General features: G+C 36.6%; 1 protein-coding gene across 2 annotated transcripts in view; it reads left to right on the forward strand.

Moving 5' to 3' along the window:
* Positions 1–15,500, forward strand: part of UPF2 (UPF2 regulator of nonsense mediated mRNA decay) — a 116,599-nt gene that overhangs the window by 31,048 nt on the left and 70,051 nt on the right. The window contains exons 5-7 of one of the 2 annotated variants that reach the window (XM_090266543.1): positions 1,453–1,650; positions 10,481–10,633; positions 11,910–12,013. In XM_090266543.1, the coding sequence (XP_090122669.1) occupies positions 1,453–1,650; positions 10,481–10,633; positions 11,910–12,013 (455 nt within the window). The remainder of the gene's footprint in view (positions 1–1,452; positions 1,651–10,480; positions 10,634–11,909; positions 12,014–15,500) is intronic. The other variant, XM_090266544.1, reaches the window with a different exon arrangement.

Below are 15,500 nucleotides of genomic sequence, written 5' to 3' on the forward strand. Positions count from 1 at the left end.
TAGAAAGAGGGGAAGGGAGGGAGAAAAACATCAATGTGCCAGAGAGACACACTGATCAGTTGCTTCTCGTGCAGCTCAGGCATGTGCCCTGACTGGGAATCAAACTGGCAACCTTTCAGTTTATAGGCAGGCACTAAATCCAAACCCACTAAGCTATACCAGCCAGGGCTATACAATACTTCTTAATCCCTTTACCTCTTTTACCCAGTCCCCCAAACTCACTCCCCTCTGGCAGCCAGCAGTCCATTCTATGGGTCTATGAGTCTGTTTTAGTTTTGTTTATTTTTCACATATAAGTGTAATCACATGGTATTTGTCTTTCTCTGACATATTTTACTTAGCATAATACCCTTTAGGTTCATCCATGCTGTCACAGATGGTAAGATTTCATTCTTTTTTAATGGCTGAGTATGGTCATAATTCTGTTGTGCTATATATTCATACTACAACTTTTTTATCCACTTACCTATTTCAAACCATTAACATTATTTTTATTTATTGATTTTAGAGAGAGAAAGGGAGGGAGAAATAGAGCAAGAGAGACATTGATTTGTTGTTCTACTCATGTATGCATTCATTGGTTGCTTCTTATATATGCCCTGACTGGAGATTGTACTCTCAACCTTGGTGTATCAGGATGATGCTCTAACCAACTGACTTACCTGGCTAGGGCTACAGTGCTTATCTATTAATGGGCACTTGGGTTGCTGCCATACATTGGCTATTGTAAGTAATGTTGCAGTGAATAAAGGGGTGCATATGAAGAGACACTTCTTTTTTTAAATTTTATTTATTTATTTTTAGAGGGAAGGGAGAGAGAAAGAGGGAAAGAAACGGGTGAGAGAAACAATGGTTGCTTCTCCTACACCCTCAACTGGGGACCTGGCCCACAACCCAGACATATACCCTGACCGGGAATCGAACCTAGGACCTTCCAGTTAGCAGGCTGGCATTCAATTCACTGAGCCCTACCAGCCAGGGCAGGATGCTTCTTAATTAAGGGTTTATGTTCTACTTGGGAAGATTATTGTGATTTAAGAGGGTTGGGAGTCAACAACAACAACAAAAAAACCACAAAGCTTAATGGGGAGGTGAGACTTGGAGCTTGATGTTTTAGGAATGGCCAGGCTTATATATGTTTTATTTTGGTTTTAAGTTTCCTGAAGGTAGGCCTAATACATCAGGTGGCTACTTAGTCTCATATTAATTGCTGTTAATCATTGAAGAGAAAAGCATCTTTATCCTGTGCTGTCCTCTAGTCTGTTCTCTTTTAGAGCTTTACCTAAAACAATTTTTGATTTGATGTTAAGGATGGTTATGTGAACAGTCCAGAGTACTTGGAAGAAGCTTCTGTTGAACACTCAAGATTTGTTAGTTATAAAATTGAAAATGTCATGTTTGGCATGCTAAACCTCAAATAGTTTTAATTCCCTGTGATTTATTTTGTTGTAGAGCATGGACCTGGAATCGATATATTTACACCTGGTAAACCTGGAGAATATGACTTGGAAGGTGGTATATGGGAAGATGAAGATGCTCGGAATTTTTATGAGAACCTCATTGATTTGAAAGCTTTTGTTCCAGCCATCTTGTTTAAAGATAATGAAAAAAGTTGTCAGAATAAAGAATGCAACAAAGATGATTCTAAAGGTAAATTCTGGAGGACGGGTTTTTACATTAAGTGCTATAAAGATCAGTTTTAAAATAGTATTTGTAAAAAAATATTTTTTAGTTACTTGTTTTATAATATGAACATTGAGTCATTAGATTAAATGCATGACAGAATACTATGGAATGACACGTGACAGACTGATAATTGACCTACTTTCAACAGTTAATGTGAAATAATTTGAATATGTTTATTTATAATACAATGAATTCATTTGAGCTCTTAATAAGACAGGAGTTTCCCCCAGTTTGATTGTTAGGGACAGTGTTAGCTCTTTATTGCTGTTTACCTGTAATTCTCTTTCTAGGCTAGGTATCCCTAACTCTTTGTGAGGAAGAGTTACTTTAGAAACATCAGAAGCTTTGAGATCATTAATATGGTGGAAAGTCCTGAATGCCAGTCACACTGTGTTTTCTAAAGGGAATTCTGCCAAACTGTAGAGATAGAGAAGAGAAGATGGAAGGGCATGGTAACAGTGATTTGGAGAGCGATAATTTTTTTAAAAGTTACTTCTGTATTCTGATCTATTTCCTAGGGGACCCATTAAAAATAAAAGCTAATAATTTTTATTTAATAATCACTTGTGCCAAACATCATTTTAGCACTTTATATAAATGTGCATAAGATTTCATTTAATCCTCATAGTAACTCTATGAGGCAGCTACTGTTATCCCTGTTTTTTACATGAGGAAACAGTGTCACAGAGAGGTTAAATAGCTACTCAGGGTTAAATAACTTGCACAGCTAGTAAGTGGTAGATCTAAAATTTAAGCCCTATCGATGACTTATGCTCTTAATTACTGTGTTTCATTGCTTTACAATTTATGTTAAGATTAGTAATTTTTGTGTTTTCCTAAAATTAGGAAGTAGTATACTTTGTTTTTGATGTATAAATATTATGATACATAATTCCAAAATATTCTGTCACTCAAGTACCCATTAAACAGTTTCTTCCCATTCCTCCCTTCTTCCATCCCCTGGCATCTACCAATTTGCATTCTCTGAGGATTTATTTTGAATATTTCATGTAACCAGAATCACATAGCATGTTATCTTTTGTTTATTTTCACTTAACATCATGTTTTGGGGTTATGTCTACATTGTGCATTTTTAAGTACTCCATTTCTTTTTTATGGCTGAATTACATTCCATTGTGTGTATATACCACAATTTATTCATTTTCCATTGGTGGACTTTTATGCTGTTCCCATAGTTTGGCTATTATGAATAGTGCTGTTACGGATATATCTTTGTTTGAGTTCCTGTTTTCAATTTGTTGAGTATATACCTAGGAGAAGAATTATGAGGTCATGTGGTAATTCTGTGTTAACTCATTGAGGAACTTCCACATTGTTTTCCACAGTGGTTAAATCATTTTACATTCTTACCAGCAATGTACACTGGGATCCAGTTTCTCCATATCTTTGACAACAATCATCAAGTTTTCTTTTTGATTATAGCCATTCTCATGAGTGTGAAGTATTTCATTGTGATTTTGGTTACATTATTCTAATGACTAGTGATGTTGAACATCTTTTCATGTGTGTGTTGGCCATTTCCATATCTTCTTTGTATAGATGTCTATTCATGTCCTTTGCCCATTTTTAAAAGAATATTTTACTTATTTGTTTTTAGAGAGAGGAGAAGGGAGGGAGGGAGAGACAGAAAGAAACATCAGTGTGTGGTTGCTTCTCTCATGCCCCCAACTGGGGACCTGGCCTGCAACCCAAGCATGTGCCCTTACTGGGAGTTGAACTGACAACCTTTTGGTCACTCAATCCACTGAGCCACACTAGCCAGGGACCTTTGCCCGTTTTTTAATTGGGTATCCTTTTACTGTAAGAATTTTTTATATATTCTGAATATCAAACCCTAATTAGATACATGTTTTGCAAATACTTTTCCCATTGTAGTTTGTCTTTTTACTTTCTTGATAATGTCCTTCCATGCACAAAAGTGATGTTTATTTTAATGTCGACTTAATTTTTTTAGAGCTTTCTGTTTTAGGTTCACAGCAAACTTAACTGAGATGTACAGATTTCTTATATACCCCTGCCCCACACAGGCACAGCATCCCCCGCAAATTGACCACAGTTTGTTACCATCGATGTACCCACATTGAAATTATTATTACCCAGACACAAAGGTTTTTTAACTTAAATTAAAAAAAAAGTTTTGTCCTTTATTTCATATACAAAATATATTGAATGGGGTGAGGTAGTGCTTGCTAGGATTGCTAATTAGAAGAACAGTAAAACAGATTCTTACTCTTTATAACATTTTCTTCACTGTCTTAAGTTAAAATACAATGAACCTTAAAATTAGACTGTTTCTGTGAAAAAGGTAGTGGGGCCATTTTATGGTGTGAAAACCTTATAAGAAGCCCTTGTGGTAGTATGAAATAGTAAAACTTCTTGGTTGATATAAAGATGTTTTACCTTAAGGTAAATTTTACTTTATACTTTGTGAAGAGTAGTTGTTAAGATATTTCAAGTATTTCAAAAAGTAAAGGGAATTATATATATATATATATATATATATATAAATACTCATTTTAAATACCTACTACCCAGTTTTGCCATTAAAGTTCTTAGGCATTTCCTCATAGATACTGTTGAAGCCCCTCCTGCCCAGGAGGACTAGCTCCTGTAATATTACTCACCTCAATATTGTATGATTTCCGCTATCTTGGGTTTTTTTCCTATCATGCAAGTTTGACTTAAAGGGTTTTAATATTTGTTTCTCTTTCAGGAAGTAAGTTTAAGGTCTCAGTCTCTTGTGAGATGATGTACTGAGTGCTATAGGAGAGATCAATATGAGCATTGTATCTTTGTACTTATTATCACATTAATGGGCAGCAGCCAGGGACTCAAAGAATTATAATTTGAAATAGAATAGGATTGGGTTATAAAAAAAATAGTACAAAGCACTGTGACAGTTAAGACAGTGGAGGCAGTTCACATGCTTGGAGATCAGATAAAACCCTGTAGGAGACTTAGACGGACCTTTTTGACAGACTTTGAAGCTTGGTTTGGATTTTGACAAGAGGTATTGAGGTGGGCCCTCCTTTTCTAGAATAGTGTATACAGTAGTCCCTCTCTATATTGCGGTTCACTTATGACGGCCTCACTGTATTGCAGGATTTTTAAAAATACATTTAATTATTTATCGCGGATTTTTCGCTATATCGTAGGATTTTGCGGTACTATATACGTATGTTGTTAAAGTTACGTAGGTTTAAGAGTGTAGAATATGTTTAAGAACATAATAGTGTTTATAAAAGTGTGGGAAAGGTTAATAAGGGACTGGCAATGGTTTATAAGTGTGTGGGAACGGTTTATAAAGCCTTAAAATATATAAAAATACTAAAATAAATGTAAGGTTCCTACTTCACGGATTTTCACCTATCGCGGGGTGGGGGGTTGGGGGAGGCGTGTCTAGAACATAATAGCCACGATAAGTGAGGGAATACTGTAGTACATCTTTAGTATATCTCCCTCTTGTACATTTCTTTCCCCCTCTGTCCTTCATTCATATCTACCTGTCAACTTCAACCCTAGATGAATTCAGTCATCCTTCATATTGGTTTCTGTATCCAAACTGTTGATCTCCTAGGGATGATCAGTTAGATAGGTTGATAACTTTATAAATTAATGATCACCAACCTTAGCCAGATCCTCAACATTGTTTGGAAACTTGACAGCATTTCTGTCCTCAGCTCATTCTTTCACACTCCATAATGCATTTTCATTTTTTCTCTAGTTTTTATTCTACTTCCCTCCTTAGCAGAAGAGTTTGCTTGACGTAGTACTTTATAGAGAAGATAGAAGCCATCAGGCAGATCTCCCTTGACATTGTGCACCTTCTTATTTATACATCTACCTGCCTTAGGACTTATAGAATGTTTCTTTCCTGGATGATATGGTGAACTTTTACACCTTCTATCAAAGGGCAGTCCTTCTTTTTACTCTGAATCTTTTCTCCCTGTTTCTCCTGAACCCTATGCAATCCATTATGCCTCTTCTGTCTTTAGTATCAATCAGTCTTTCTCTCTCTCTTGACTACTGGATCCTGAGCTCAGTATACATTTTCTCATCTTTTGAAAACAAAAAACAGATAAAAACAGAGAAATTATGAACACTCTGGAGACCCCTGGGCCTCCAGTCCCTTTCTAGCTACTGTCCTATCTTTTTTTGAATCCTCTTGAAATAATTGGCTATACTTGGAGTCTTCATTTTCTTCGTAACTTTCTCGTTCTTCAGTCCATATTCCAGTCTGGCTTCAGTGCCACGTCTACTCTGAAACTATTTTTGCCAAAGTTACCAATTACTTTTGTGTTACTGTATCTCTAGGGCAGTTTCTAGGTTTTGTCTCATTTGACCTCTCAAGCCACTTAACAGTTTACTCTTTTCTTCTTGGACTACTTTGTCCCCATGCCTTGGGTGGTACTAAACCCTCCTGAGTTTTCTTTCTACTTGTCTTGAGCTTCTGCTTTCATTCTCTCTACTAAATGTCAGTATTTCTTGGTCCAGTAGAAGAGGAGGGAATAGTCACCTTAGTCATCAAGTCTAGTTGATCTAACCTCTTAAATGTATCTAAGATGTGCCTTATCTTTACTGCTACTATTCTAATCTAAGCTACCATCATCTCTTAACCTGGGCTCCTACCTGGCTGCCCTGTGTTTGCTCTTGCTGCTTCTGTGCGTTCTAAAAGATTGATTTTACTTTCCTATCTAATATTTTTTAATGGCTTTACATTTATTTGGAAAATAATGTAAACTTGTTAACATTGTCTCAAGGACCTTGCGTAGTTCAGTTAAAGTCTTCCCCTCCAACTATGTCTGTTTCCACATTACTCTTACATTTTTCTCTGTTTCAGTCTCTGCAGAAGCCAGTCTTCTTACCTCATGGCATTCATAGTGTTCTGTTTTCTGCTTGCAGTCCTCTCCTCACTACCCCGCTTGACTCCCAAGTGCATGTTAGTTTAATTTCTTCAGATTGATTTTACATTTCTTCACAATAAGGGTCACATTTTAAGCTCTTTCTGAATGTTCAGCTTAGCATAGTTCTGAATACATAGTAGCTAATTAGTAAATGTTGGTTTTTGATAAGCAGACATCAGGGAACACTGGAGGATGAATATATGTGCCACATGGGCAGGTTTTTTGTCTCAGACAGTTAAAGTTGTATTCTTGGTGCTTAGAACACTACTTAGCATGTAGTAGAAATTAAAATTTTAATTGAATGAAAAGAAGAATGAGAAAATATTAGTCTGTCTCTATTTAGAAGCAGCAAAAGCAGTCTGTACTAGAGTTTTGATTCTGCCAAATATGGTATGGTATTAAGTATCTGTAAAACATTTCTACTTTCAATGCAGAAATTATGTGATTGGAAGACTAGGAGAAGATGAGGCTGAGAAATGTTACAATTCTAGTCATTTATACTGTAATTTCATCCCTGTAAGCATAAATTCTTGAACTCAGGAATTTTTTTGTTTTTTACTTACAAAGATTTTCAAACATAAAAATAAGGCTAGTGTAGTAAACTAGCAATTACCTATTACCTAGCAGTAATTATCAACATTATACCAATCTTGCTGAATTACGTTCAATTTCTTTTTTATTATTCTTATTTGTTTAGTATTTTAACAGTTCCTGGCCATTTTCTTTGTTTTGTTGTATTTGTTTTTTTATTTCTTCTAACCCCTGACATCTAAATCAGAAGGCTATTTTCCTAATTGGTCTCTATGTATTCTGTCCTTTCAAATTTATGTTGTATATTGTTGGTAATCACATGTAAGTGTTAATGCTCACAATTCAGCAAAGGTCATGCTGCATAAAAGAGAAATTCTGGAAATGGAGGGACTTTGGGTCAAGATGATGGCATAGGTAAACGCAGCTCACTTCCTTAGAAAACCACATCAAATTACAACTAAATTATAGAACAGCCATCACTCAGAACTGTCAGAAATCGAGTTGCATAAAAGTCTGACAACTACGGAATTAAAGAAACCACATCCATCAGACTTGTAGGAAGGGCGGAGATGTGGAATGGGCTGGTCCCATATCCAAGTGTGGTGGATAAAAATTCGCGACGGATAACTTGGGAGTGAGGAGTCCCAGCCCCACACCAAACCCCCCAGCCCAGGGTTGCAGTGCCAAGAATAATTCCCCACAATTTATGGCTACAAAAATCATCGGGGATTGAGTTGGTGAAAGAACTTCTGGAGTCCCAAGCAGTTTCTCTTTAAAGAGCCCACACACAGACCTACTCAGACTCCCTCCCTCTGAGCTCCAGCACTCGGGTAGCAGCTTGAAAGGCCCAAGTGGCATACAGGGAGAAACTGAAATGTCTGGCATCAAGGTGAAAGCTGGGGACAGCTTCCTCCAAGACAGAAAGGTGGGCAAAGGACACTGTCCTTTTTCTAACCCCTCCACATAACTACAGAGCCAGGAGGCTGGTTCCATATCTGAGACTTCATCAACCTGGCTAACACTGTTTGCTCTACTCTGGATATCCCCAGACCATCCCATCCAATTTACAGAATACCAAAGCTCCTTTTCCATATAAATGGCTGGTCTTGGCTCATGCTTCACAACTTCCTCAATTCTCTCAAACGGGCAATAGCCAGCCTCAGTGAGCCCCAGCCCCCATGCCTCTTGCTAAGTGGCCGCAGGCCCGACACTAGAAGCAGCCAGCCTAGATTCATAGTTTGGGAACCTGCAAGCCTAGTACAAGTAGCAGTCATCTCCGATTACTTTATAGCTTATGCAGGGTGGCCCAGAGCAGAATGCAGGTTGGGACTCATAGGGGCCTGCACACCCAGGAACTCCAGAGCCAACATACCCAGTGGACAGCTACAGACCACATCAGAGCACCACTACCCTGCCTCTGCACAGCTGATCCTCCATGGAGAGTGGAGGTTGGTGGTCAGTGGTCACAGCCAGTCCTTGTAGCTGATTGACCTGGGTAAATCACTCCCATTGGCCTACCAACAGCAAACAAGGCTCAACTACAAGAAGAGTGTGTACTCAGCCCACACGAAGGGTGCACCTCGAGTACCCAGCTTGGGTGATAGGGGAGGTTGTGCCACTGAACCCTAAAGGATACATAATACATTAGGCCATGCTACCAAGACAGGGAATCATAGTAGCTCTACCTAATACATAGAAACAAACAGTAAATTTGTCAAAACAAGGAGACAAAAAAACATGGCCCAAATAAAAGAACAGATCAAAACTCCAGAAAAGGAACTAAACAAAATGGAGATAAACAATTTGTCAGATGCAGAGCTTAAAGCACTGCTTGTAAGGATGCTCAGGAACTTAGGATGTCAACAGCATAAAAAAATTCCAGTTAGAAACAAAGTAAACATTAATTGAAATAAAAAAACAACAGTAGAGTGTATGAAGCCCAGAATCAAATCAGTGACATGGAACATAAGGAAGCAAAAAACAAGCAACCAGAGCAACAAGAAGAATAAAGAATGCAAAAAAGAAGGGTAGTGTAAGCAGCCTGTGGGACAGCTTCAAGCATTCCAGCATTCACATCGCAGGGGTGCTGGAAGGAGAAGAGAAAGAGCCAGAAATTGGAAATCTATTTGAAAAAATAATGAAAGAAAACTTACCTAATTTGATGAAGGAAACAGACATGCAGGTCCAGGAAGCACAGAGAGTCCCAAATAAGATGGATGCCCAGAGGCCCACTCCAAAGACACATCGTAGTTAAAATGCCAAAGGTTAAAGATAAAAGAATCTTAAAAGCAGTTAGTTACCTATAGAGGAGTTCTCATAAGGCTGTCAGCTGATTTCTCAAAAGAAACTTTGCAGGCTAGAAGGGCTTGGAAAGAAATATTCAAAGTCATGAAAAGCAGGGACATACAGCCAAGATTGTTCTACCCAGTGAAGATGTCATTTAGAATCAAAGGGCAGATAAACAGCTTCCCAGACAAGAAAAAACTGAAGGACTTAGTTCATCATCATCAAACCATCATTATATGAAATGTTAAAGGAATTTATTTAAGAAAAAGATCAAGACTATGAATAATAAAATGGCAAAAATACATAACTATCAACAATTGAATCTAAAAAGCAAGCTAAGCAAACAAGGAGAACAGACAGAATAATGGATATGGAGAGTGTTTTGATGGTTACCAGATGGGAGGGGGGCGGGACGGGGGAATGGGCGAAGAGGTGAGGGGTTTAAGAAGTACAAATAGGTAGTTACAGGATAGCCATGGGGATGGATAGGACAGTATAGGAAATGGAGTAGCCAAAGAACCTGTACGCATGACCCATGGACATTATCGGGGTGTTAGGATTGTCTGAAGGGGGGGGTGCTGGGTGGATGGGGGCAAAGGGGAAAAAATTGGGACAACTGTAACAGAATAATCAGTAAAATATAAATTACAAAAAGAAATCTGAATTCTTCTTGGAGTTTGCGACTCTCCTTAATCTGACTTCACTGTATCTAATCAACTTTATTTCCCCCTCATCTTTACCACAAGTCCACATACCATTTTATGTCCCCATCTATCTGTCTTTATCTATCTATTCGTCCATTCATTCATCCACCATCCATTTATTTATTCTTTCAGTGAACAGATGACATACAGAATCAAAGAAATTATGGTCTTGCTTCTCAGTGGGCATAATGTATTTTATAAAGTCTGAATATATTTATACTCAGTTGTTGCCAGGTATATATTATAGATTCTAAGAAAAATGATGCAAATTTTGTGTATCCTATCTATTTTTTGAAACGGGATTTTAATATAACTTTAATTGAGAGCCACTGATTCTTTGTCTTCAAGCAGATGCAAAGGAACCTAAGGATAACAAGGAGGTATCAAATCCTGATGATTTGGAACTTGAATTGGAGAACCTAGAAATTAATGATGACAACTTGGAGTTAGAGGGTTCAGATGAAGCTGAAGATCTTACAAAGAAACTTCTTGATGAGCAAGGTAAACACTATTTTCCACCAAGTTTTAATTATTGATTAATTTTTCTACCCAAAATTTTAACCTAAGAATATGGATCTTGACTTATTAATTCCTGTTTTCCTTTTGTTTCCAAGCCATCCCTTTTTTGGAATTTGATTTAGAACAGAAACATTGAATGTCTCTTGTTATGTGACTGTGAGTCTTAGTGATCATCTGAATTCTAAAAATCTTTTTTCTTTTTTTTAAGGTTTTATGTATTTATTTTTAGAGAGAGAGGAAGGGAAGGAGAAGGAGAGGGAGAGAAACATCAATGAGTGGTTGCCTTTTGCGCACCCCCAACCGGGGAGCTGGCCTGCAACCCAAGCATGTGCCCTGACTGGGAATCAAACCAGTGACCCTTTGGTTTGCAGGCCGGTGCTCAATCCACTGAGCTATACCAGCCAGGGTTAAAAATCTTAATAGGTATCTCTTATGCTTTTCTACTTCCTAGCATTTTCTAAATTTATTTTAATTCTATGATATAATCTTTACAATATTAATATAAATATATTTTAGTTATCCTAATGGTTGAGAAGTAAAAGAACTGGTTTATCAGTTCATCTGTGATAATTCTGTCTTTATAATTGGGTACTTTTTATATTTAACATTGGAAAATATTGTTAGTTTTATTAGTTAGGATTCTTTATTTAGAAGGATATTTTCTGTCATTATTATTTTTCTCTTTATTGGCTTCATTATTTCCTACTGCAGATTCTTTCTCCATGTCATGAAAGGAGGGTGGGCATGGTGGCTGATGGCTGCCCCATGCTCAGATCATACCAGCTAGTGACATCAAAGAAAAGAGAGATTCTTTCCACTGTCCGTATATAAGTGTCATAAAAGGACTTAGCTGATCTTCTGTCATCCTTACCTGTGACCCAGGGGAATAGTGGTGTGCTGTGATCTGACAGTAACCTTCTCCATCAGAATTCTTTGTGTTTCTTTCGAAAGGCAGCAATGAGAGTGCTGTTAATTGAAGACTTGTGGGAAGGGCTGTTTGGCAGATAAAAGAAACAGATTTACTATAAAACTACATGCAATTTATGGCTAAGATTTTGTGTCTAATGCGAAAGTTTGCTGCTTTATTGTTGATTTCTGAAAGGTAGTAGTAACCTGGAGTTGTGATCCTGGAGATACCCAAACTTTTTAGGGCAATATCTCAAAAAATGTTTCATTTTTTCATGGTTAAGGGAAGTCCTCTAGATTAACTATTTCCCACATAACTAACTAATAACTGCATGTTTTTATTATAACCTAGAACAAGAAGATGAAGAAGCCAGCACTGGATCTCATCTCAAGCTGATAGTAGATGCTTTCCTCCAGCAATTGCCCAACTGTGTCAATCGAGATCTGATAGACAAGGTATGATTGTCTCAATATAACTTCACTCAAGCATATAGACCTTGTAGGATAGCTCTAATTAGTAATGTCTGTGTGTTTGGGACTATTTTAGCCATAGAATGAACCAGTTCTTCAAATGGGACCTTATATTAGTATCCAAAATAAACACATAAAGTTGGAGTCAACCTATAGATGTTCAGTTTGAGTGGAACTGTCATTAGAATCCTGCTTGCTTGACACCTCTTCACCTCTTTAAAGATCAGAAATTTTTAAAAGTATGTTCTGTTGATTCCTGCACTTCTAGGGGGTCTGTTAGTCAAAATTCTTTTCATACTAATGTTAGGGTGTTTTTGATATTTGCAAAAGTGATGATGGGTAAAGCTGTTGACATTTTTGCATAAATCAAGATACACTGGTAGCAAACTGAACTAGTTAGTAGCCTTTGTCTTCACTGCCATGCATTTGAAATTTTTAAAAATTCCATTTTCACTTAAGAATCTCCTTGATGAATCTATACAAATCAATGCCTTTCTTTCATTTCAACCTTTGAGTATAGATTCCTTTAATGTGACGAAATGGGAAGGACATGTAAAGCACTTCTGTCTGAAAGCTGTCTGGAGAAAAACCACTTGTGCTTAAGTTGTGAGCTGAACTAGATTTTTTTTTTTATTTTTACTTGAAGAAACTGATGAACAAACTGATTATTTATTCAAACTTGGGTGTTTAACCAACATTTTTCTAACATGAACAAGGTGGAGCTCGCACTTAAAGGAAAACAACTGAAAGTATTTATTGCCAATGAAAAATTGGAGTTTTCAACAGAAATTAGAATTTTAGAAAACTATATTCACCACCATAGTCTTGACAGCTTCCCAGTTTTTTTCTGAGACTATTCATGACACTTTTCTGATGGGATTGATGGTGATATTAAATAATGTAATTTTCAAATATTATCTATCTGTTTGGAAGGTCTGCATAGGTCAGTGAGCCATTGTTCTAAGTGACCAGTACACAGTGTTAACAAAATCTTGCTTGGGTGTTAAAGATCCACTCAAAGGACAAGACAGGTTTTAATCTAACAGCATGAAAAATTGATTAATAAGGTTTCAGATTCGACATTTCTTCTAACACTTAAGAAAGCACCACCTGTCAAGTTTTGGTGTACTATCAAAAAATATTTATAAATCCTGAAAAGGATGTTAAAATGCACCTCTTTTTCCAAGTTATATGTATGTGTAAAGTTGGATTTTCTTCATATACTTCATCGAAAATGACACATCACGGCAGATGGCATGCATAGTAGTTTTGAGACTCCCTCTATTTTCTAAGAGTGCCAGTCTGTCACTAAATTTTTTTTTATTTTGACAAATATAGTTATTTCCAAAAAATGCTAAAAATTAATAGGTTTATTAGATTTATTGGTATTTTTAGGTGAATTAGTACATTTAAAGTTTCTCAGTTTTAATTTCTAATACAGTAAATGCTGATAAATGTAAGCCATGAACTTTTTTCAGATCTTTAACAGTTTTTTTAACATTTTATTTACTTTTAAAGATAAGGGAAGGGAGAGAGAGAAACATCAATGTGTGGTTGCTCCTTGCATGCCCCCAACTGGGGGCCTGGCCTCCAACCCAGGCATGTGCCCTTACTGGAAATCAAACCAGTGACCCTTTGGTTTGCAGGCTGGCGCTCAATCCACTGAGCCACACCAGCCAGGACTCTTTTAACAGTTTTTAAGAGTATAAAAGGCTCTTGAAACTCAAGGCTTGAAAATTGTTGCTTTAGACTGTATTTTTGTCAGGTGTAATGTGATCTTTTATCTCTTTTTCCCCATAATGCTTTGAAGGTCTCTTATAGGGAACTATAGAAGTTAGGTTATATTTTAACTTGTGTAGCTGTTCATGAGATAATTTAGATGCATTTCAGTAACTATATAATCAGAAAGGCTTAAAACTCCAAGTTGCTTTATTTTTTGCATTACAGTAGTCCCTCTCTGTATCACTTATCGTGGCCTCACTGTATTGCAGGATTTTAAAAAATGTTATATTTAATTATTTATCACGGATGTTTCACCAAATTGTGGTATTTTGCAGTACTGTATGCATATGTTGTTAAAGTTACGTAGGTTTAAGAGTGTAGAATATGTTTAAGAACATAAGTAATGTTTATAAAAGTGTGGAAAAGGTTAATTAAGGGAGTGGGAAAGGTTTATAAGTGTGGGAAGGGTTTATAAAGCCTTAAAATATATATAAATACTAAAATAAATGTAAGGTTCCTACTTCATGGATTTTCACCTATCGTGGGGGGATCTAGAACATAATACCCATGATAAGTGAGGGACTACTGTAATTAGATCAATGTATAGTTTTCAAAAACTTTATAATTACAAATTTATTTGTGTTAAGAATTAGTCTCCTTTTTTTCTCCTTCTTTTATAGAGTATAGCAAAAACCACCTCTTAAACAATTGCTTATTTTTTAAGTTGAGGATATGCTTGACTCTTTCTCTTGCTAAATTTACATACATTTTAGATATAAACAGAGGAGGTGAGAGAGAGATATCTTGATACTCCTGCTTCACCCCCACATTCCATTTTCACACTATAATGAAAGATGTAGGTGGGAAGGATCTCATCAGTTTTGTATATTAGATACAGTATTGTTATGAATCTTTATTGGAGAGTATCCTTTAGTACCCAGCTCAGTATTCAGCTCTGTTGCCAGTAACGACCATATATTAAATTCTGAGTTAGCTTTCTGAGGGTCATATGAAAAATAGGTCCCCCTTTCCCTTTTGGACCCCCTCTGGGAGCCAGCTTTCTCATGACAGGAATTTCTTCTGTATATGTTGTCAAAGTTCTAGATGTGTTAAGAGGAAAAAGTATTTGGGAGATAGGTAGAAAAATCTTAAGAATTATTTGAATTCAATAATTAAGGTAACAATATATAACACAAAGTGAAGATTTCCTTTGGGTGACTATTATGGATAATGTCATTCATGGTAATGCTTATTTCCACATGCATTTGATGATCAGAAGAACTTTTTACTTAATAAAATAAAAATTGTTTGTTGAACTGTCTTTCTAGTACCTGAAATGTTTTGAAACAAGTTTTTAAAAAACTGCTTATTGAGTTGTCAAGCAGCAGTTGTAACCAAGCCAGATAGTATAGACGTCCCCTTTTCTTTCATTTTTTCCCATAGGGCAGGAGTGGTTAATTCTAAGAGTTAATATACGAGGAGGGACACCAAAAAAACCCTGGAATTTATTTATTAAAAAATTGTCTATTTTTTCATACGTTTAAACTTCAGTCACCTTCAAAGTACTCTCCATTTGATTCAACGCACCTGTTAAGACTTTTGTTTTTCCCACTGCCGAAACAGTTTTAGAACTTGTTGATTTTGATGCCTTTTAGTGCTTCTGCTATTTTTTGTTTTCATCTCTTCCACATTGGCTAAACCTCTCTCTTTGAGGACTTTTTTCATCTGGGGAAACAAACAAAAGCCACTC

Source organism: Furipterus horrens, unplaced genomic scaffold (genome assembly GCF_987537825.1).
Source record: "Furipterus horrens unplaced genomic scaffold, mFurHor1.1.pri manual_scaffold_2, whole genome shotgun sequence".
Lineage (NCBI taxonomy): Eukaryota > Metazoa > Chordata > Mammalia > Chiroptera > Furipteridae > Furipterus > Furipterus horrens.